At 35.7% G+C, this 24,243-nt stretch overlaps 1 protein-coding gene across 1 annotated transcript in view; it reads left to right on the top strand.

Moving 5' to 3' along the window:
* LOC100596705 (coiled-coil domain-containing protein 7) overlaps positions 1-19,693 on the top strand; it is a 204,774-nt gene extending 185,081 nt beyond the window's left edge. Inside the window, exons 16-18 of the mRNA XM_030798646.1 lie at positions 3,396-3,453; positions 12,857-13,090; positions 19,524-19,693. Coding sequence (XP_030654506.1) covers positions 3,396-3,453; positions 12,857-12,977 — 179 coding nt within the window. The 3' untranslated portion in view covers positions 12,978-13,090; positions 19,524-19,693. The remainder of the gene's footprint in view (positions 1-3,395; positions 3,454-12,856; positions 13,091-19,523) is intronic.
* The last annotated feature ends 4,550 nt before the right edge of the window (positions 19,694-24,243 follow it).

Raw genomic sequence — 24,243 nt, 5'->3', positions numbered from 1 at the left:
AGAACTCCAGGTATATGCAATGGGGAAAGAATAGTCTCTTCAATAAATGGTGCTAGGAAAACTGGATTTCCATATGCAAAAAATATAATTGAATTTTTATCTTACACCATACACAAAAATCAACTCAAAATGGATGGGAGACCTAAATGTAAGACCTGAAACTATAAAACTCCTAGAAGAGAACATAGGAGAAAAGATCCTTGATGCCGACTTTGGCAGTGATTTTTTTGTATATTATACCAAAAGCTCAGGCTAAAAAATAAAATAAATAAATAAATAAATAAGACTGTGTCAAGTGAAAAACCTTCCACACTGCAAAGAAAACAATTAACAAAATGAAAAGGCAACCTACTGACTGGTAAAAAAAAAAAAATTTGCAAACCATATAATTGATAAGGAGCTAATATCCTAATTTTATAAGGAACACTTACAACTCAACAGCACAAAAACAAATAACTTGATTATAAAATGGGCAAAAAAATCTAAACAGACGTTTCTCTGAAGAAGACATAAAAATGGCATCACTAATCCTTAAGGAAATGCAAATCAAAACTACAATGAGATACCACTTCATACTCATTTGGATGGCCATTATTAGAAGAAAAAAGGAGAGGGTTGGGGAGAGGAGAGAAAGAAAGAGAATAACAACTGTTGGTAAGGATATGGAGAAATTCAAATCCTTATATACTGCTGGTAGAAGTGGAAAATGACACAGCCTCTATGGTGAACAGTATGGTGATTTCTCAAAAAATTAACAATAGAATTACCACATGATCCAGTAATTCCACTTTCATTTATATACCCAAAAGAGTAGAGCAGGAACAAATATTTGTACACCTGTGTTTATAGCAGCATTTGTCAAAATAGCCAAAAGGTAGAGGAAGCCCAAGTGTCAGCTGATGGATGAATAATTAAGAAAAATGTGGTATATACATACAATGTAATATGATTCAGTTGAATAAAGGAAGGAAATTCCAACACATACTACAACGTGGATGAATCTTGAAGACATTATGCTAAGTGAAATAAGCCAGCCACAAAGAAATAAATATGTATGATCACACTCACATAAGGTACTTATAGTAGCTAAATTTATAGAGACAAAAAGTAGAATGATGGTTGCCAGGAACTGGGGGTAGGAGATAAGGAATTAATGTTTAATGGGGAGAGTTTCAGTTTTGCAAGATAAAAAACGTTCTGGAGGTAGATGGTAATGATAGTTGCATAGCAGTGTGAATGTATTTAACGCGACTAAACTGTACACTTAAAAATGGTTAAAATGGTAAACTTTATGTAATGTATGCTTTACTAAAATTTTTAAAATAATTTTAAAAATAATATAAACACACAGTTTTATCTTTAATGAGAATTATTTCTATTTAGTAACAATAGACTATTATTTCTATTTTAATTTCTTCTGTGAATTGCCTACTTATATTCTTTGCCCATTTTCCTGTTAGTTGCCTTTTTTTGTTTCATAGAAGCTTTTTGTATAATAGGGTTTTAAAAATCTTTTGATTTTTCCATCAATTCAAGTTTACAGAGAAACTGAAAGAATTCTAGAAGGGATTCCAATCCCTTCTAGAATTTATTCAGTTTTATTCTGTGCTTTTTGCTTTATAATGTTTTTTATGTTCATATGTATATGTATGTATTATAAACATTATGTACATATATTTATAAACATGATAAATATTTAATACATAAAACATTTTTTCTGAACTGTAGAGGGGTAACTTAGAGACATAATGTCTCTTTACCCATAAAACTTTAGTATTTCTTAAGAAATGATAATATATCATCACAACACAATTACCAAAAATAGGAAATTTAACATTGACTCAACTTACCATCTAATCCATAATCCATTTTCAAGTTGCATTTGTCATAATAATGTCCTTTATAGATTTTTTTTGGACTCGGATTGAATCTAGGACCATGCACTAAATTTGTGGTGTTTTTTTAGTCTCTCTTAATCTGGAATAGTTAATTTATATTTCTTTTTGTGTCTTGACCTTCATATTTTTAACACCAGTTAGTCTGTAGAATATTTTTCAATTTGGTTTTATCTGAAGTTTTCTCATGGTTACTTTCAGGTTATACATCTTTGGGAGGAGTATCCCAGCTGTAATGTTGTGTCCTTCTCAATGGGTTATATTTTTTCAAAATATTGTGATGGCAATTTTGATCATTAGATTGTAATGGTGTCTATTATGTTTCTCTACTGTAAAGTACTTTTTTTACTTTTATAAGTAATAGGTAATTTGGGAAAGATACTTAAAGACTATGTGAATAGTCTTTAAGAGTGAGACTATTCTAAAGGTGAGACTGTCTATGGGTAAGTTTATCTATGGGTGAGTTTCCTATAAACTCACCCATTAATTTTTTAAAAAATCTATTGCAATTTTCTAACATGATCATTCTTTTTACCTTTATCAGCTGCCATTCTATTGAAAGAAATAGCTTTTCCTTTTTCTTCCCTCTGCTTCCTTCTCCCTTTTTCTCTCCTTTCCTCACCACCACCTCCTTTTCTTCCTTCTTTTAATTTCATATGAGCAGAGCTCATGGATTTTATTTTGTTCAACAATAATGGATTGTAACAATCCATTGGTACCATTAATTACTTCGATGGCTAATCTCTTTAATCTCTTTTTACCTACATTTTCACAGCTTGTTTTGTCTTTTTTAATAAATTGTTGGCATTAAAAAAACACAGAGTACCCTCAACTATTTTTAAATTGATTTGTTCATTTTCTCAAATAATTAAGTTTTAAGAACACTTTGTATATATTGAATAACAGTTATCAGATATGTCTTTTGTAAATATTTTCTCTGTGGCTTATTCTCTTTTAATGTTTTTACAGAGCAGACATTTTTCATTTTAATGAAGTCTAGCTTATCAATTATTTCTTTCATGGATTGTGCCTTTGGTGTTATATCTAAAAAGTCATTGACACACCCAAGGACACCTAGATTTGTCATCTAGAAGTTTTATGATTTTGCATTTTCCATTTATGTCAGCCATTGAATAATTCTCATTTTAAAGAATTCCTGATTTATTTTAATGAAGAATAATATTTAGAAATGAAGATTTGGGTGCTAGATGTGCTCATTCCTATCGATGTGTCATTGCTTTTAGGTTCTCTGAGCAGAAACAGCTAAAGGATGTGTGCGTTTGTATAAACCTGTAGTTTCATGCAGATATTTTCAACTCTAATTCAATATACTACAGGGTTAATCTTCTCATTCCCCTTTCCATATTTAAACTTACCTTTTCCAATAATGGGAAAACATGGTGGCTGTTACCATTAATGTGTTTGCTTGTTTGCTTAAACTTAAAATGCACAAAAAGGATTACCAAGCCATACAGTGATGAAAACCAAACATATAACTAGAGCTCAATATTCTGGAGTTGAATTTACATGGAGGAATGAATCTTAGTTATTATAACAGGTGAGTTTGGACAATGCCTGCAGCTGTGTAACCCACAATTTGATTATGTAACAGAACATTGCCATCACTCTAAGAACGTTTCCTCATACTCCTTTCTAATCAAGTTCTATTAGTACACACTTCTTATAGGAAAAAACTGCTAAACTGTTTTTCAAAGTAGTTGTGCCATTTTACACTCTTACCAGCAATAAGAGTTACTGCACATTCTCATCAACATTTGGTATTGTCACTTTATAACTTTAGCCATTCTCGTGTGTGTGTGTCTGTGTGTGTGTGTGTGTATAATAGGAGTATCTCACTGTGGCTTTAACTTGCTATTCACTGATGACTAATGGTGAATACTGTTTACATGCATTTTCATCATTTGTGTATCCTTTGTATACCTTCTTTTTGTGTATCTGCTTTTAGAAAAAATATACTCAACTTTTATTTGATTGTCATTTTAATATTAACGTAAAAGTTCTTTACATATTCTGCAGGGAAATCTATTATAAGCTATATGTATTAAAACACTTTTTCTCCATTCATAGCATGCTTGTTTGCTTAATGCTGTCTTTTTATGTGCGAAGTTTTTAATTTTGATCAAGTCTAATTATCGAGCTTACTTTAATGGTTACTAATTTATTTGCCATCACTGAGGTCACAAACTTATTCTCCTATGTGTGCTTTAAGGTGCTTTACACTTTGGGATTTAAGATTTAGGTATGTGATTCATCTTGATTTCTGTGCATGATTTGAGATAGAATTCAAGGTTTATTTGGTGGTTACACACAAAGCTGTGGAAGTTGTGCTGTATGTGAACTACTCTGCCACTACTGCAAGTGCATTCCCTTCTTTACTTCTCTTTTGATATCATTTTTTACCTCTTTTCCCATTGACATCTGTAAGAATGAGTAATCTGACATGTTTTTCTTTTAAGTTTTAAGCTTCAGGACTTCCTATGATTCTTACTATCATTATGGTTAAACATATTTTCCTAATTATTCTTCTAATTTAAATTGTATTTTTTTGCCTTAACTCTTTAATCCAGAGTTTTGTATATATTCTACAACAGGAGTTCAGTTTCTTTTCATTTTAGTTCTTGAACACTTCATCTTCAATCTTTAGAATTTATTTATGAAATATAAATGTATTTCTTTAGCTCTTAAAATTTCTGATTTTAATAGCATTATATAATATATATGCATGTATATATAAATATGCTTTGGAATTTGATATTTTAATATAGTAAATGATATTGCTACGTCTCAATACTTTTTTCAGGTCTCGTTATAAGTAGCCAACAATTATAATTACAATTTTTTTTGAAAAAGGCATTGTCCCTTCTTGTTATATTTCCTTCTAAATATTTTATAATTTTTACAGTTTCTGTGCTAGTAAATTTTGATTCTCTGTACCTACTCATCTGTTTCTTTAGTGTTGGGGGCAGTGGTTTGCTCTGTGACCTCAATTCTCCTATGGATCTAAGTTTGGTCAGCTTTTTTCTTACTATGTGAATGGAACAGATGACTTCTAAGCTCTTTACATGCCAGACAAGAGGTCGTAGTGTAGTGTTTTCAAGATTCATCTATGTTTTATCATGTATCAGCAAATTATTCTTTTTTTTTAATACTTTAAGTTTTAGGGTACATGTACACAACATGCAGGTTAGTTACATATGTATACATGTGCCATGTTGGTGTGCTGCACCCATTAACTCGTCGTTTAACATTAGGTATATCTCCTAATGCTATCCCTCTCCTCTCCCCCCACCCCACAACAGGCCCTGTTGTGTGATGTTCCCCTTCCTGTGTCCATGTGTTCTCATTGTTCAATTCCCACCTGTGGGTGAGAACATGCGGTGTTTGGTTTTTTGTCCTTGGGATAGTTTGCTGAGAATGATAGTTTCCAGCTTCATCCATGTCCCTACGAAGGACATGAATTCATCCTTTTTTATGGCTGCATAGTATTCCATGGTGTATATGTGCCACATTTTCTTAATCCAGTCTATCATTGTTGGACATTTGGGTTGATTCCAAGTCTTTGCTATTGTGAATAGTGCTGCAATAAACATATGTGTGCATGTGTCTTTATAGCAGCATGATTTATAATCCTTTGGGTATATACCAAGTAATGGGATTGCTGGGTCAAATGGTATTTCTAGTTCTAGATCCCTGAGGAATCGCCACACTGACTTCCACAGTGGTTGAACTAGTTTACAGTCCCACCAGCAGTGTAAAAGTGTTCCTATTTCTCCACATCCTCTCCAGCACCTGTTGTTTCCTGACTTTTCAATGATCACCATTCTAACTGGTGTGAGATGGTATCTCATTGTGGTTTTGATTTGCATTTCTCTGATGGCCAGTGATGATGAGCATTTTCTCATGTGTCTTTTGACTGCATAAATGTCTTCTTTTGAGAAGTGTCTGTTCATATCCGTCACCCACTTTTCGATGGGGTTGTTTGTTTTTTTCTTGTAAATTTGTTTGAGTTCTTGTAGATTCTGGATATTAGCCCTTTGTCAGATGAGTAGATTGCAAAAATTTTCTCCCATTTTGTAGGTTGCCTGTTCACTCTGATGGTAGTTTCTTTTGCTGTGCAGAACCTCTTTAATTTAATTAGATCCCATTTGTCAATTTTGGCTTTTGTTGCCATTGCTTTTGGTGTTTTAGACATGAAGTCCTTGCCCATGCCTATGTCCTGAATGGTATTGCCTAGGTTTTCTTCTAGGGTTTTTATGGTTTTAGGTCTAACATTTAGGTCTTTAATCCATCTCGAATTAATTTTTGTATAAGGTGTAAGGAAGGGATACAGTTTCAGCTTTCTACATATGGCTAGCCAGCACCATTTATTAAATAAGGAATCATTTCCCCATTTCCGAGCACCATTTATTAAATAGAGAATCGTTTCCCCATTTCTTGTTTTTGTCAGGTTTGTCAAAGATTAGGTGGTTGTAGATACGCAGCATTATTTCTGAGGGCTCTGTTCTGTTCCATTGATCTATATCTCTGTTTTGGTACCAGTACCATGCTCTTTTGGTTACTGTGGCCTTGTAGTATAGTTGGAAGTCAGGTAGCCTGATGCCTCCAGCTTTGTTCTTTTGGCTTAGGATTGACTTGGCAATGTGGGTTCTTTTTTGGTTCCATATGAACTTTAAAGTAGTTTTTTCCAATTCTGTGAAGAAAGTCATTGGTAGCTTAATGGGGATGGCATTGAATCTATAAATTACATTGGGCAGTATGGCCATTTTCACGATATTGATTCTTCCTATCCATGAGCATGGAATGTTCTTCCATTTGTTTGTATCCTCTTTTATTTCATTGAGCAGTGGTTTGTAGTTCTCCTTGAAGAGGTCCTTCACATCCCTTGTACGCTGGATTCCTAGGTATTTTATTCTCTTTGAAGCAAATGTGAATGGGAGTTCACTCATGATTTGGCTCTCTGTTTGTCTGTTATTGGTGTACAAGAACGCTTGTGATTTTTGCACATTGATTTTGTATCCTGAGACTTTGCTGAAGTTGCTTATCAGCTTAAGGAGATTTTGGGCTGAGACGATGGGATTTTCTAGATATACAATCATGTCATCTGCAAACAGGGACAATTTGACTTCCTCTTTTCCTAATTGAATACCCTTTATTTCCTTCTCCTGCCTAATTGCCCTGGCCAGAACTTCCAACACTATGTTGAATAGGAGTGGTGAGAGAGGGCATCCCTGTCTTGTGCCAGTTTTCAAAGGGAATGCTTCCAGTTTTTGCAATTTCAGTATGATATTGGCTGTGGGTTTGTCATAGATACCTCTTATTATTTTGAGATACGTCCCATCAATACCTAATTTATTGAGAGTTTTTAGCATGAAGCGTTGTTGAATTTTGTCAAAGGCCTTTTCTGCATCTATTGAGATAATCATATGGTTTTTGTCATTGGTTCTGTTTATGTGCTGGATTACGTTTATTGATTTGAACCAGCCTTGCATCCCAGGGATGAAGCCCAATTGATCATGGTGGATAAGCTTTTTGATGTGCTGCTGGATTCGGTTTACCAGTATTTTATTGAGGATTTTTGCATCGATGTTCATCAAGGATATTGGTCTAAAATTCTCTTTTTTTGTTGTGTCTCTGCCAGGCTTTGGTATCAGGATGATGCTGGCCTCATAAAATGAGTTAGGGAGGATTCCCTCTTTTTCTATTGATTGGAATAGTTTCAGAAGGAATGGTACCAGCTCCTCCTTGTACCTCTGGTAGAATTCGGCTGTGAATCCATCTGGTCCTGGACTTTTGTTGGTTGGTAAGCTACTAATTATTGCCTCAATTTCAGAGTCTGTTATTGGTCTATTCAGAGATTCAACTTCTTCCTGGTTTAATCTTGGGAGGAGTATATGTGTTGAGGAATTTATCCATTTCTTCTACATTTTCTAGTTTGTTTGTGTAGAGGTGTTTATGGTATTATCTGACGGTAGTTTCTATTTTTGTGGGATCAATGGTGATATCCCCTTTATCATTTTTTATTGCATCTGTTTGATTCTTCTCTCTTTTCTTCTTTATTAGTCTTGCTAGTGGTCTGTCCATTTTGTTGATCTTTTTGAAAAAACAGCTCCTGGATTCATTGATTTTTTGAAGATTTTTTTGTGTCTCTATCTCCTTCAGTTCTGCTCTGATCTTAGTTATTTCTTGCCCTCTGCTAGCTTTTGAATGTGTTTGCTCTTGCTTCTCTAGTTCTTTTAATTGTGATGTTAGGGCGTCAATTTTAGATCTTTCCTGCTTTCTCCTGTGGGCATTTAGTGCTATAAATTTCCCTCTACACACTGCTTTGAACATGTCCCAGAGATTCTGGTATGTTGTGTCTTTGTTCTCGTTGGTTTCAAAGAACATCATTAATTCTGCCTTCATTTCCTTATGTACCCAGTAGTCATTCAGGAGCAGGTTGTTCAGTTTCCATGTAGTTGAACGATTTTGAGTGAGTTTCTTAATCCTGAGTTCTAGTTTGATTGCACTGTGGTCTGAGAGACAGTTTGTTATAATTTCTGTGCTTACATTTGCTGAGGAGTGCTTTACTTCCAATTAAGTGGTCAATTTTGGAATAGGTGTGGTGTGGTGCTGAAAAGAATGTATATTCTGTTGATTTGGGGTGGAGAGTTCTGTAGATGTCTATTAGGTCCACTTGGTGCAGGGCTGAGTTCAATTCCTGGGTATCCTGGTTAACTTTCTGTCTCGTTGATCTGTCTAATGTTGACAGTGGGGTGTTAAAGTCTCCCACTATTATTGTGTGGGAGTCTAAGTCTCTTTCTAGGTCTCTAAGGACTTGCTTTATGAATCTGGGTCCTCCTCTATTGGGTGCATATATATTTAGGATAGTTGGCTCTTCTTGTTGAATTGATCCCTTTACCATTACGTAATGGCCTTCTTTTTCTCTTTTGATCTTTGTTGGTTTAAAGTCTGTTTTATCTGAGACTAGGATTGCAACCCTTGCCTTCTTTTGTTTTCCATTTGCTTGTTAGATCTTCCTCCATCCCTTTATTTTCAGCCTATGTGTGTCTTTGCACACGAGATGGGTCTCCTGAATACAGCACTCTGATGGGTCTTGACTCTTTATCCAATTTGCCAGTCTGTGTCTTTTAATTGGAGCTTTTAGCCCATTTACATTTAAGGTTAATATTGTTATGTGTGAATTTGATCCTGTCATTATGATGTTAGCTGGTTATTTTGCTCGTTAGTTGATGCAGTTTCTTCCTAGCCTCGATGGTCTTTACAATTTGGCATGTTTTTGCAGTGGCTGGTACCGGTTGTTCCTTTCCATGTTTAGTTCTTCTTTCAGGAGCTCTTTTAGGGAAGGCCTGGTGGTGACAAAATCTCTCAGCATTTGCTTTTCTGTAAAGGATTTTATTTCTCCTTCACTTATGAAGCTTAGTTTGGCTGGATATGAAATTCTGGGTTGAAAATTCATTTCTTTAAGAATGTTGAATATTGGCCCCCACTCTCTTCTGCCTTGTAGAGTTTCTGCCGAGAGATCTGCTGTTAGTCTGATGGGCTTCCCTTTGTGGGTAACCTGACCTTTCTCTCTGGCTGCCCTTAACATTTTTTCCTTCATTTCAACTTTGGTTAATCTGGCAATTATGTGTCTTGGAGTTGCTCTTCTCGAGGAGTATCTTTGTGGCATTCTCTGTATTTCCTGAATTTGAATGTTGGTTTGCCTTGCTAGATTAAGGAGGTTCTCCTGGATAATATCCTGCAGAGTGTTTTCCAACTTGGTTCCATTCTTCCCGTCACTTTCAGGTACACCAATCAGATGTAGATTTGGTCTTTTCACATAGTCCCATATTTCTTGGAGGCTTTGTTCGTTTCTTTTTATTCTTTTTTCTCTAAACTTCTCTTCTCACTTCATTTCATTCATTTGATCTTCCATCACTGATACCCTGTCTTCCAGTTGATTGAATCAGCTACTGAGGCTTGTGCATTTGTCATGTAGTTCTCATGCCGTGGTTTTCAGCTCCATCAGGTGCTTTAAGGACTTCTCTGCATTGGTTATTCTAGTTAGCCATTCATCTATATTTTTCTCAAGGTTTTTAACTTCTTTGCCATGGGTTTGAACTTCCTCCTTTAGCTTGGAGTAGTTTGATTGTCTGAAGGCTTCTTCTCTCAACTCATCAAAGTCATTCTCCATGCAGCTTTGTTCCGTTCATTATTCTTTTCTACTAATGGAATAGTCTGTACCACATTTTGTTTATCCATTCACCAATTGGTGGGCCTTTGGATTGTTTTCACTTTTAGACTATTTTGAATGACGCTGCTATGAACATTCATGTGCCATTCTTTTTGTGGATATATATTTTCATATATCTTGGATATATACCTATTAGTGGAATTGCTGGGTTGTGTAGGAAATTTATGTTTAATTTTTAGGAAGCTGCCACACTACTTTTTGAAGTGGCTGTACCATTTTACCATCCCAGCAGCACTGTGTGAGTGTTCTCATTTATCTATGTCCTTGCCATCATTTGTTATTGTCTGTCTTTCTTATGATAGTCATTGTAGCAGGTATGAATTTTTGATATTTTTAAATGAGAAATAATGCATATATACATGGTTAAAATGCAAATGATATAGAAAAGTATACAATTAATAATTAAAATCACTTTTCCTTCACCAAATCCTGTCTCAAAGGGTAACTAGTCTCAAGCTTTTTGTATAATATAAAGAGAAAACCTGTTTAGAGTAATATGCATCCTATGCTGAAAGTCATATATATATTTTTTATACATACATATATAATTATATTCAATTATAAAGATATATAAATTTGTTAACATAAATGTGTATATAATTTAATATAAAATGTATATTTATTATTATTTATTAAAAGAAATCACACATCTTTTCTTCAACTTAACTCTCTTTTTACTTCAATAGCTTTGTGGGGGTACAAGTGGTCTTTTGTCCCCTGGCTGAATTGTATGGTGGTGAAATCTAGGATTTTGTGCACCCATCACCTGAGTTGTGTGCATTATACCCAATAGGTAGTTTTTCATCCCTCACCCACCTGTCATCCTCTCCCCTTCTGAGCCTCCAGTGTCCATTATACCACTCTGTATGCCTTTGTGTGCCCATAGCTTAGCTGCCACTTATAAGTGAGAACATGTGGTATTTGGTTTCCGATTCGAGTTACTTCACTTAGAATAATGGCCTCCAGTTCCATCCAAGTTGCTGCAAAAGACATTATTTCGTTACTTTTTATGGCTGAGTAGTATTCCATGGTGTGTGTGTATGTGTGTGTGTATACACACACATATGTATGCGCATATATAAATAAAATATATATATACACACACCAACATATCTACACACACACACACACACACACACACACATATATACACACATATATATCCTCACCACATTTTCTTTATCCACTCATCATTGCTTTTGGGGTCTTAGTCATAAATTCTTTGCCTAGGCCAATGCCCAGAAGAATTTTATGTTGGTTTTCTTGTAGAATTTTTATGGTTTCAGGTCTTAGATTTAAGTCTTTAATTCATCTTGAGTCAATTTTTGTACATGGTGAGAGATAGGGATCCAGTTTCATTCTCTACATGTGGCTATCAAATTTTCCCAGCATCATTTATTGAATTGGATGTTGTTTTCCCAATTTATGTTTTTGTATGCTTCATCAAAGATCATTTGGCTGAAGTATTTGGCTTTATTTTTGGATTCTCTATTCTGTTCCATTAGTCTATGTATTTACTTTTATACCAGTACTATCCTTTTGGCATCTTTGTCATGAAATCTTTGCCTGATTCTATGTCCAGAATGGCATTGCCTAGGTTGTCTTCCAGGGTTTTTATAGTTTGGGATTTTACATTTAAGTCTTTAATCCATCTTGAGTTAATTTTTGTATAAGGTTTAAGGAAGTGGTCCAGTTTCAATCTTCTGCATATGGCTAGCCAGTTATCCTAGCACCATTTATTGAACAGGGAGTCCTTTCCCTATTGCTTGTTTTTGTCAGGTTTGTCAAAGATCAGATGGCTGTAGATGTGCGGCCTTATTTCTGGGTCCTCTATTCTGTTTCATTGGTCGGTGTGTCTGTTTTTGTACCAATACCATGCTGTTTTGGTTACTGTAGCCTTGTATCATATCTTGAAAGTCTTTCCATATCAGCACATCCAAATCAGTCAAATTATTTTTAAGTCCTTTATATTTGGATCTATCATAGCTTATGAGCCTCTGTTAAATAGGCACTTTGGTTGTTTCCAGTTTTTTCTATGTAACAAACAATGTTGCAACAAAGATTATTGAAATCAAGAGATATTTTATGACTCCATCTTAGTTTCCATTAGCTTAAAGATGAGTCTTCTGCCTAAAATGGACTTCCTGTTATTTTCTCCCTGATACGAAGTTAATTTTCTTGCGGTTTACAAATTGGCCTCTCATTTAAAACTGACTGATTTTTTGAAGAATCATAGGCATATTAAGTATATACATTTTTTTGTATACCAAAATACAAAATTCCAGTGAATTGGAACTTTTTGAATGTCTCCATTAAGACTTCTTAAAGTGTGGTCTCTGGGCTAGCAGCGTGGGCATGGCCTGGGAACTTCTAAGAAATGCAGTTTCTTGGGCACCAACCCCAGAACTACTGAATCAGAAGCTCTGGGTTCAGGTCCAGAAATCTGTTTTAGTTAAGTTGTCTGAGTGATTTGGTTGCTAGCTAAAGTTGGAGAACCATTATCTATATTTATAATGCTCTAAGTTGAGAATGTCACAGCATCATTTCTATAAAAACAATAGGTAGGTAGATTTATATACTACTTTCCATTTTCATTGTTTATATTATTCATATATTCTGTTTTCCATGATATCATATACAATAAAAATTGTATCAACTATAGTAAAATTAAACTTTTTTTCAATTAACACATAACTTTTCTTTAAAGTGTTACATGCTGCTACCCGAAAATCTGTACCACACCCATACTTTTGAGAATGAAGGAAATTCTGAGCAAGATAAGCAACATGACAAATTCAGAAATGCAGGGAAGGAAATTGCAAGTATAGAAGCCTTTTGAAAATAACACTGACTCGTGTGGACGGTGCTTATTGAAAAACAGCCGGAAATACAGTGGATCAACAGGGTAGGCCCAGATCACAGAAGGCCTGACCAGGCAGTGGTGAGTTTGAAAGTTTCAAATTACTTTATTACTTTTCTTTTCAATTTTAAAAAAGTTATGCAATTATCTTTTAAATCACAAATAATAAAAATATTCACCCTATTCAAAATATTAATTTTTTGAACAATGCATAACCAACTTAGAAAAAGGAAAAGATGTAAAAAATATATGACAATAACCTGATATGTGTTAAGCATATTTTTTAGAATTGGTAATGGCACAAAATACAACTGCTAATAATTTTAAAGATGTGATTCTTACCAATCAAATGTTTTATAACACTGAAATATTATTTGTAACTGCATTTTTACTATCCCCTGAAGAGCATAAATATTATTGGCTATAAAATTGTCCTAAACCCAATCTGGGTTATCACTGACATAAATGTTTAGACTTGCAGAATATTCTTTTATGCCTTAAATTTTCCTATTTTTCCCCAGCAAGAATCAGAGGAATGATCAGTAATATTAATCTAAATATTCTGGAGTTATGTTTCTGCCAAAAAATAATAAAGAAAATTGGATTTCTACTCAAATAAAATAAAGTGAAATAAAATGACTGAAATAGTTTCCATCCTTTATAGTCTCCCATTGTAAAGATATTATTTACATTTTATATAGTAACGAAAAATGAACAATTTATATGGTTAGAAAAACTCATGAATTCAACATAATGAAACTGTCAAGAGAAAATAAATGGAGAAATTATTCCCTAATGATCAATTTTTCTCTAAAACTGTGAAAGATCCCAGAGGTAACATAAATGTGAACTATATTAATAACTCTGGTGAGGGTTTTGGAGAGAATATATGCAGAAATGAATAGCAGAATTGTTATTGCAAGTTGCCGATAATTGGGTTGTGAATAAAGTGGATTTTATGTTTCTTTCTATAATTATTTTTATAGTTTTAGTTTAGTATAGAAGACTACCTGCAATGGATGGTGATTGTTAGGGTTATCTAAACTAGATCCAATCCAGCTTCTCACTTTGCCCCTATGAACTACCCGGATAACAATGCCAGCTGTATCTTAATTCCCATTAGTTAAGTCTGGGATTCAGCAGGCTTTTCTATAAAACATGGAGGAAGTTTTATTTTGACTGAAGCTCTGCCTTTATAGATACTTGTTTGATTAAATGAGGTAATGCATTTTCTAAATCAGTACTTTTCAATCCTAAATACAAAATAGAACTCACCTGGGGCTTTTAAAACCTACCAATTTTCTGCCTCGCATCCCCAGACCAATTAAACCAGATTCTCTGTGTGATTCTAATACTCAGCCAGAGTTGAGAACCATGGAGCTTATTGTTTAAAGAGGATACAAGGGAAATAAACTAATGCCCAAGCCCATATGCAAATGGTTGCAGTTGATTTTTTTTTTAATCCAGGTCCTGTAGCTACTGGCAGAGGAGACCCAGTTTATAGATTCAAGCTATCTTGGCTTCATTTAAATGGTCCTCCTCCTAGACCATCTTTTTCATGGCAATTATGACTCCTCTTCTCAGCACTTTTCAGTAGAATGTTTTGTGATATAAAAATATTCCACACCTGTGCCCTACAGTATGGGAGGTATGAGTCATATGTGGCTCTTGGGCTCTTTATATGTGGGTAGTGTGACCGGGAATCTAGATTTTTAATTTTACATACATTTGATTAAACATAAATAATCCATGTGGCTTGTGGCTCCCATATTGAACTGTGCAACTCCAGAATTACCAATGATCCAATAGCCACCAGGACCTGGGAAGGCAGTGAGCTATTCAGAGGGATATACAGGAAATATTTCTGCTATTATTAGTTGAATCAGTCATTAGACTGGTTCAACTAAAAATAGCTCCCTGGAGAAGTAGGAGCAGGAATAGTCTTTCAACTGAGCTTTGGAGTAAAATGTAATAATTTTTCAGGATAGCAGGATAACCCTTAATATTGAGCAGGGAATGCCAGTTTCAACCAATGACTCTAATTAGCTCAAATTAGGCCAGAATCAGGGCAAATGTGAATAGGGTCTAGGGTCTTTGAAAGACTGGCTGCCATCAAAGATAAGGCTAGTCCCAGATTATGAGGTAGTCAGATCTAAGAATGAATACTTAGTGAACCCTGGAAATTCAAAAATTCCTTTGGTTCTATTCTGAGAAACCCAATAGCTGACAACTTGCTGGAGATCATATGGAATGCTTTAAATAAACTGAATGACAACAGGGAGTATTTCTCTAGTCTTTTGAATGTGTTTTTCTTTTGATTGATCTAATGATGGTGCTGCTAAAGACAAATCTGAACTGCTGAAGCCAAAAATTAATGGGAAGTCTGTTTTGGTATATAAATTAGGATATTATCTTCATCAACAAATGCTGTCCAGAAAGAAAGCAGTGGAAGAATAATATTTTATTCATAAAATGTATGGGGCCATTCATGCTATTAAGGCCATTCAAATTGGCAAGGGCCCCTCTAGTACACCATTCTTTACTTGTCACTATCTCTAATTTTTTTTTATTTAATTTAAGTTCTGGGATACATGTGTAGGACGTGCAGGTTTGTTACATAGGTAAACATGTGCCATGGTTGTTTGCTGCACCCATCAAACTTATCCTCATCCTTATCCTTTTTTTCTTAAATTTTGATTATCATCTAAGTTTAATATAAATATATATGTTTGAAATAGTAATAAAAAAGGAAGAACTGAATTGCATCCATAGCAGGACAAGCTTCCTCATACGTTAAAGAGGTGTTCAGAAAATTCCATACAGTATCTGCTAAATAAACATGTTTCGCAGCTTCGCAAATATTATATGATTGCAGCATCCATGATTTGAAGTAAAACAGCATTTGCTTTCTTCTGCTGGAGGTCATTGCTCGGGGCGATGTGCATGTTCTTAGACCTACAGCCTTAAGGAAGGGCTTGGGGGTGGCTCAGTGCATGGCCCCAGTGCAGACACTTCCAAACCCCAAACAATGAATCAACCAACCAAATACACAAACTTCAAACAATTGTCTCCTTTGAGTTCCTCTTGACCGAATGGAGGCTCAGCAAGGACTGCTGTAGAAGGTACATTAACAGACTTTGGAATGAGGATAATACCTTAATACCTAGGTATTAAGCCTCGCATGCATTAGCTATTTTTCCTGATGCTCTCCCTCCCCCCACCCACAATAGGCCCCAGTGTGTTTTGTTCCCCTCCTTGTGTCCATGCATTCTCATTGTTCAGCTCTCACTTTTAAGTGAGAACTTGTGGTGATTGGTTTTCTGTTCCTGCATTAGTTTGCTGAGTACCATGGCTTCCAGCTCCGTCCATGTCCCTGCAAACGACATGATCTCATTCCTTTTTATGGCTACATAGTATTCCATGGTGTATGTGTACATTTTCTTTATCCAGTCTACCATTGATGGGCATTTGGGTTGATTCTATGTCTTTGCTATTATACATAGTGCTGAAATGAACATATGTGCATATATATTTATAATAAAATGGTTTACATTCCTTTGGGTATATACCCAGTAATGGGATTACTGGGTCAAATGGTATTTCTGGTTCTAGATCTTTGAGGAATGGCCACACTGTCTTCCACAATGGTTGAACTAGTTTACACTCCCACCAACAGTGTAAAAGCATTCCTATTTCTCCATAGCATCGCCAGCATCTGCTGTTTCTTGACTTTTTAATAATCGCCATTCTGACTGGTGTGAGACGGTATCTCATTGTGGCTTTGATTTGCATTTCTCTAATGATTAGTTATGTGGAGCTTTTCTTCATGTTTGTTGGCCACATAAATGTCTTCTTTCGAGAAGTGTCTGTTCATGTCTTTTGCCTGCTTTTTAATGGGGTTGTTTTTTTCTTCAAATTTGTTTAAGTTCCTTGTAGATTCTGTATGTTAGACCTTTGTCAGGTGGATAGACAGCAAAAATTTTCTCCCATTCTGTAGGTTGTCTGTTCACTCTGATAATAGTTTCTTTTGCTGTGCAGCAGCTCTTTAGTTTAATTAGATCCCATTTGTCAATTTTTGCTTTTGTTGCAATTGCTTTTGACATTTTCATCATGAAATCTTTGCCCATGCCTATATTGGTATTGCCTAGATTTTCTTCAAGGATTTGTATAGTTTTGGGTCATCTAAGTCTTTAATCCATCTTGAGTTAATTTTTGTATAAGGTGCAAGGAAGGAGTCCAGCTTCAATCTTCTGCATATGGCTAGCCAGTTATCACAGAACCATTTATTAGACAGGGCATCCTTTCCCTATTGCTTGTTTGTGTCAGGTTTGTTGAAGATCAGATGGCTGTAGATGTGCGGTCTTAGTTCTGGGCTCTCTATTCTGTTCCACTGGTCTATGTGTCTGTTTTTGTACCAATACCAGTTGTTTTGGTTAAGGCTACACTATCTCTAATTTAAATCAAATTGTTAGTGTTCTAAACATTCAGGAGATCAGATATCAACAGAAGTGACTAGTAAGATAATGTTACCATTTGATGCCACAGTACTTTTTTAGAGGCAAAAATCCCATTTTTCTTTTTCAAGAAAAACATGTGATTACTTTTGGGGAGGGTTTGAGGAACTTCTTTTCTCCCTTCATAAGTTGGTGGCTCACATTTGCACAGGGGCCATGATTCCAGGTGCAGAGACAAAAGGTATGTTCACTGGGGAGTTCCTAGGTACCAGTTGATTATAGAGTTATCATTATGATGCAGGGGCAACTGCCTACTTCTGATTTTAAAAATGGTTCTCAGTGTGTTGTGTGCTTATCTATGTCAATGAGCACTGGGGTGGCAAATAAAATTAAATTTTTAATAGGTTGTAGGCATTAATTATAACTTATAAGATATGAATTTTCAACAAAATTATTGAGCCATTGGGCCAAGGAATAAGTGGTGTTGATCACTAAAATTCAGGGAACTCATAACTTTTAACTGAATGAGATCTTGGTGCATGAAGCCTGAAACTTTCATTTATTATTATTATTATTATTATTATTTTTTTTTTTTTTTTTTGAGACGGAGCCTCGCTCTTTCACCCAGGCTGGAGTGCAGTGGCACGATCTCGGCTCACTGCAGGCTCCACCCCCCGGGGTTCACGCCATTCTCTTGCCTCAGCCTCCCGTGTAGCTGGGACTACAGGCGCCTGACACCTCACCCGGCTAATTTTTTGTATTTTTAGTAGAGACAGGGTTTCACCGTGTTAGCCAGGATGGTCTCGATCTCCTGACCTTGTGATCCGCCCACCTCGGCCTCCCAAAGTGCTGGGATTACAGGCGTGAGCCACCGCGCCCGGCCCATTTATCATTGTTTAAATCTAAAGGCAGGAACTCCCACTCAGAGTTTCACTGAGACAAAGACTGCAGTCTCTGAATTCACAGATTGAAACTTAGAAAAGGCCTTTTGATTGCTGTCTTTTCCTAACCCTTTTATCACCTTCCTAGCCAGCCAGTCATGTACCCAAATTGCAGATGGTAAGCTTACAGGCTGGGTGCTCATGGTCAACATGTCTTTACCTGCCCCCCACACCCCACAATTATAGGCATAATTTGTTTGCAAAGAGCACAGAATTCTCAAACCCTTCAGTTTGGGCAGAGGTCACAGTAGCAAAATGTGTGTGTGGATACAATCTCGCCTGTGAGATATCATCTTCTCATAGTTAAGTCTGTCAGTTCAGAGCACACATTCATCATCGAGGATCACGACACAAGTTCATCTAACTTGCTTAAGGACATAAAGCTCATAAGCAACAGATAAAGGGTGGGTAACTAGATGATTGGACTCTATAGACAATGAGTTTAACCTCTAGTATATACTCCATCACAAGGACAAAGTCCATAAGAGCCAGTCTCATAATGTTAAAGAAAAATTTTTGACACTTGATAAACATGGTAAGGAAGACTTTATTAAAGACCATTGCAATAGAAGAGGGAGATTCAACTCCAAGTACAGCAAGGAAAGCTAAGAATTTATAGACAAAGAGCAGAGTGAAGGGGTCAGCAGGTGGAAAGTTATTAAGAGGAGATATCAAGTGTACAGGGATTCTTAACTGGCCTAACAGGATTCTTCTTAGAGGCAGATTAAGGACTTAGACATTAAGGGCAAGGGGTGAGAAACTTGGTTAGATATCAAGCATGGGAGATTCTCGCTAAACTGACTTAGCAGGATTTTTGCTTAAGGCAGGCCAAGGATGAGGCCTAGTTGAGAAGAGGGCTTAGAGAAGCCTGACTAAAGTTTGAACAAGGAGAGAGTCATTGTCGATGTTCAGCTAAAAAGAATATTTTAGCATTGAAAGATCATTGATTTTTGAAAAGAGCTCGAGAGAGTATTTTGAAAAATGCCTTTCAATTAGTGGAAAATATGCCTCAACATCAAGACATGCACAAGACTGAACATTTCAGAAAGGTTTGTATGTGCGTATATTAGAAGTTGAATTAAATAAAATAATTATAATTACTTGTTGATTTATTTTCAGAATGTGTCTTTACCATATGGAACAATTTTGAACTTCTAAGATCAAGGCTTTTTGTTGCTGAGGGTAAGAAAGGAGCTCTGTGTTGAGGTTCCAGCTTGCTTCTATTCACCAGTGTCCCTGTAGTACTTTCTGGTGTGATGTAAAATCAATTAAACAAAACTTGTGCTCTTCATGTTTTGAAAATGTATGGTTCTTTAAGTGTCGTATTATTTGCAAGTCTATTCTGTATGATCCTCTAATAGAGAAAAGTCACCTCCATACATTTCTTACACTTCCAGTTAAAGGAATTTAATTTAAAAAAGAGAGTATCTTGCTTTACTTTCTCTCACATTAAAACTAGAAATGTATGGAAGAGATCAGAACAAAGTATTTATTTATATAACATTTATTAAACCTAGTGAGGCTACAAAGCAATTTACCGGATTTAGGTGAACTATGAAAGATATTGTTTATAAACTCAAAGAACTTATGCTGTGTGGGAATGTTTTCATGAAAATTAAGTTTGATACTAGTTAAAATGATAATTACTTCACTGACACTAGTTAAGAGGAACATTGAAAAGTATTATGTGAAAAATTTCTTGTAAACATTAAATGTTAGGAATCCAGTGTCTTCATATTGTCTTATTTTCTCTTTTGGCCCTGAGACTGATGAATTTTCATTATAGTCACCATCATCTCTAATCATATGCCTCTTTTTATGTGACAATTTGTCTTACTTTTTAGAATTTGTATCAGCTTCTAATATTTCTAAATAGCATTAATATTTTGGTTTCTTATTTACTTGATAACCCAAATGAAAACGACAAAATGAAAGAATAGTATTATATATTTAATTAGATCTTATTCAGAATCCAAAAATTATCACACCATTTCAAAGCCTGCTTATATTGGTAGGCTACTGCTTCAGTGAAAAAAAATCAGTAAGTATTTCAACTTCTGTGTTTAATAGTTTAACTCTTTCACATGTTACTAGAGGAGCTCGGTATATAATAGACAGTAGTTGTGAATCCCAGAGATAGATTCGAATTGGGTTCTTTGTCATATCCGTGGTGCCTCTCAGTAGTACACAGACACATTTTAATGAAAAACAGATATATTCTCCATCAGGATAGTAAGTTAGTCTTGAAAAATGACAGGCTTTAATTTGAGACTTAAGTAAAGGATAACAGTTTATCCCATTTCACCTACCTCTGTTCTGTAACTTTAAGCAACTGTTCTGTTTTTTTAAGCAACTCTAGAGCTCAGAGTTTGCATTATAACAAATCATATATGATGTTTTTCTACTTCCTGTAGGATTCTTTTCACAACTTAATATTTGAAAGACGATCATTCAGCCTCTACTTAATTATATATCTGGTTACAGAGATCTTAATCTCTCAATTGTAGGAAGTCTCTCACTGTTAGAAATGGTTCATAACATTGGGGTTAATTCTGCCATCGTATAAGTTATACCCATTGATGAAGCTAGAATGAAACTTTAAACATATTTCAAAGGAGATTAAATGAGATAATAAAAGTGTAGCCTGGTACCAAAAACACTATCTGTTTATTTTCAACGGATCCATTGAAAATGCTTTATGAGAATGATCTCTATGGCTGTGAAGATTAAATAGTATATTTGAAAGTGGTGTTGCTGAGTGGGATCATTAAGGAAAGTTCTACTTAGACTCAAAGACAGAATAGGGATATATTATATCCTATTCCATTATAGAATGTATTCCTAATATAGCAATACTCTGCTTAATTAAGAATAATCCTCAAATGTTTTAACAACATAATATTGACTGCAAAACTGAAATCACATGAGAAACTATAATATTAAGACAAAAACCCTCTATGTAAACACTGAACTCTAGTCATTAAATTTGTTTCTTGTAGGAGTACAGGTTAACAATTCTGAAAACACTTTATGTATATACTGAGGTCGAATTAATAAGTAAAGGTATGATGAAGAGTGGGAGCTCGGTTTTACATGTTTGGAGTGTGAAATAGGTATAGATAAGCAAGATGGAAAGCCTGGATTGAGCCCCAAGGTAATAGGCATATGGAAAGGCTTTGAACTATTTTAGCAACTTGTCTGTAAATTTAAACTAATCAACCACAGAGCATTTGCAGAACAAAATGAGAAGATGAATAAGAAGCCCTAAATTTTAGATGTGGACAGAAGAACAGCTTCTGTTTTGAGGCTATATGTTGGATTTTATAATTTAACCATTGTACTGCCAGGTTAGGTTTTCTATTTCCAAAGTGGGTAGAACATACTGTATTTGTCTCCTAGGGGAAGGATAATTAAGCTTAAAGGTCTTGGAAAAAGCATTATTATGACCACCAGTTAGAAGATCAATTGGGGAGTAATTGTAAAAGTGCTATGAAGATATGAGGCATGTAAGAAGCAACATAAAAAGGGTGGCCACAGAGCAGTTTTAAAACAAAACTGAATTTACTGCTTACTGGCAAAGGAAGAATGCATCACACAGGTGTAAGTTCAGAGAGTTGTTCAAAGCAGAAATTAAAGGGTTAAAAGATATATAGAGGAAAAACACCAAATAGGGCACGGTCCTGATTAATGGATGTGGATTATGAGCTGGGTTGTAAACTCTTATTTGTATCTGGTTCCCTGTAGAGTTAGCATCACTAGTATGGAGAAACAAGGTTTCAAATAGGTCTGGAAAGAAGAGAGTAAATTTTCAGAGAGCCTAGGGTCATGCTTGTATACCCTTGCTCAAAGATTTCCAAGATTTTAATTTAACAGGTGTCATTATCATGTACAGTCTTAATTAGAAGCAAGAAATAAAGCTAAAGAATTTATAGAGGTACCTTCCATTGATAAGATTTAAGGGAAAACTGGTAGTATTTGATAATAAACACTTTATACACAGTTACAAGATTTACATTAGTTTTGAGGAATGACATAAAAAAGATGGACGACTAGGAAGCTTCAGCCCTTGTTCCCTAATGGAAATATTAAATATATACATAGGAAATTTTATGGCATTTTCACTTGCTCTTGCCCCACCAGTGAGGCATGAGGCAGTTAGGAGTAGGCAGCCCAATTCCCAGTTTTCTCCCTCAAACCAGAAGAAGCAGAATAGAGAATATTTGCCACATTCAAACCTATTTGTGGGCACCCAGAGGGACTGGTTTCTGTCTTGCTGGACTCAAGGCTCAGTGTGGATCTTAAGCTGTAGAAACAGTGGAAGGCAGTGGTAGGCACCATGCTACATGGAAACTGCAGGGGGAAAGCAGATATACGTATGTCTAGGCACAGAAATTATGGGCAGAAGGATATAATAGAACATGTGAGGCCCAAAAAGAAGCTGGGGTGAGACTCTTTGGAAAATTAAGACATCTAAGCAGCCATCTATATGATAGAAATTGGGGAGGAAAAGGCACACTAAGGCCCTGGAAGGACACATTCCCAGAAAATACCCATGAAGACAAGCTGATCCCAAAACTCAAGGGCCTGCTAATTAGTGAAGATCTTTTACACCGATCTGCAAAGACTGGGAGAGGTGTTTGTTTTCTCACATGCCCAGTTTTCAAATGAATACCACAAAGCATTAAAAAAACAAAAACAAAAACAAAAAAGACTCTGATCCCTTCAAAGGAATGAAGTAAATCCCTACTGGCTTTCAGCATTTGGCTCACTAAATGAAGACATTAAAGCAACTATCTGACATATGCTCAAAGACCTAAAGTAAAACACAAAGAACTGACAAAAACTGGGAAAATGACATATGAACAAAATGCATCATCAACGAGACAGAAATTATTTAAAAGAATGAAATAAAGATTCTGTGAAGATGGAGAAGTAGGAAATACCAGAAATCCATCTCTCCACCTACACAGCAATTGTACTGGAAGAAGTTATCTGATGTTACTGTTTTTAACTTTGGAGTTGATTAGAAGGCTTTCAATTTCTAGGGGTCTACTTGATGGGGGAGGGTGGGAGGAGGCAGAGGGGCAGAAAAAATAACTATCGGGTACTAAGCTTAATACCTCGGTGATGAAACAAACCCACGTTACCTGTTTACCTATGTCACAAAACCACCTGTACTCCCAAACCTAAAATAAAAATTTAAAAAAAAAATCTCTTGGCTGGGTGCGGTGGCTCATGGCTGTAATCCTAGCACTTTGGGAAGCCAAGGCAGGTGGATTGCCTGAGCTCAGGAGTTCGAGGCCAGCCTGGCCAACATGGTGAAACCCTGCCTCTACTAAAATACAAAAAATTAGCTGGATGTGGCGGCGTGTGCCTGTAATCCCAGCTACTTGGGAGGTTGAGGCAGGAGAATTGCTTGAACCCAGGAGGCAGAGGTTGCAGTGAGCCGAGATCACGCCACTGCACTCCAGCCTAGGAGACAGAGCGAGATTCCATCTCCAAAAAAAAATCTTCTCTCTAAACATTCCTTTCACTTTATCCCCCAAATAAATCTCCCTTTGCATAACATTTTTCAACAAATCTCTGGCCAAAAACTGGCACTTTAACTTACGACTTAGAACTGTTGGGAATAAAACTCCAGAAAAAAATTGCTATTGAGTACTGAATGTCTTTATTGATAAACTAAATATATTTTTAAAGCATAATACGATAATTATGTAGAGGATAAAATATAAATTGTTAGGCCGGGCACGGTGGCTCACGCTTGTAATCCCAGCACTTTGGGAGGCCGAGGCGGGCAGATCACAAGGTCAGGAGATCGAGACCACGATGAAACCCC

Source organism: Nomascus leucogenys, chromosome 18 (assembly GCF_006542625.1).
Source record: "Nomascus leucogenys isolate Asia chromosome 18, Asia_NLE_v1, whole genome shotgun sequence".
In the NCBI taxonomy this organism is placed as follows: Eukaryota; Metazoa; Chordata; class Mammalia; order Primates; family Hylobatidae; genus Nomascus; species Nomascus leucogenys.
The sequence above is the reverse complement of the archived record's forward strand: the minus strand, read 5'-3'. Positions and strand labels throughout refer to the sequence as shown.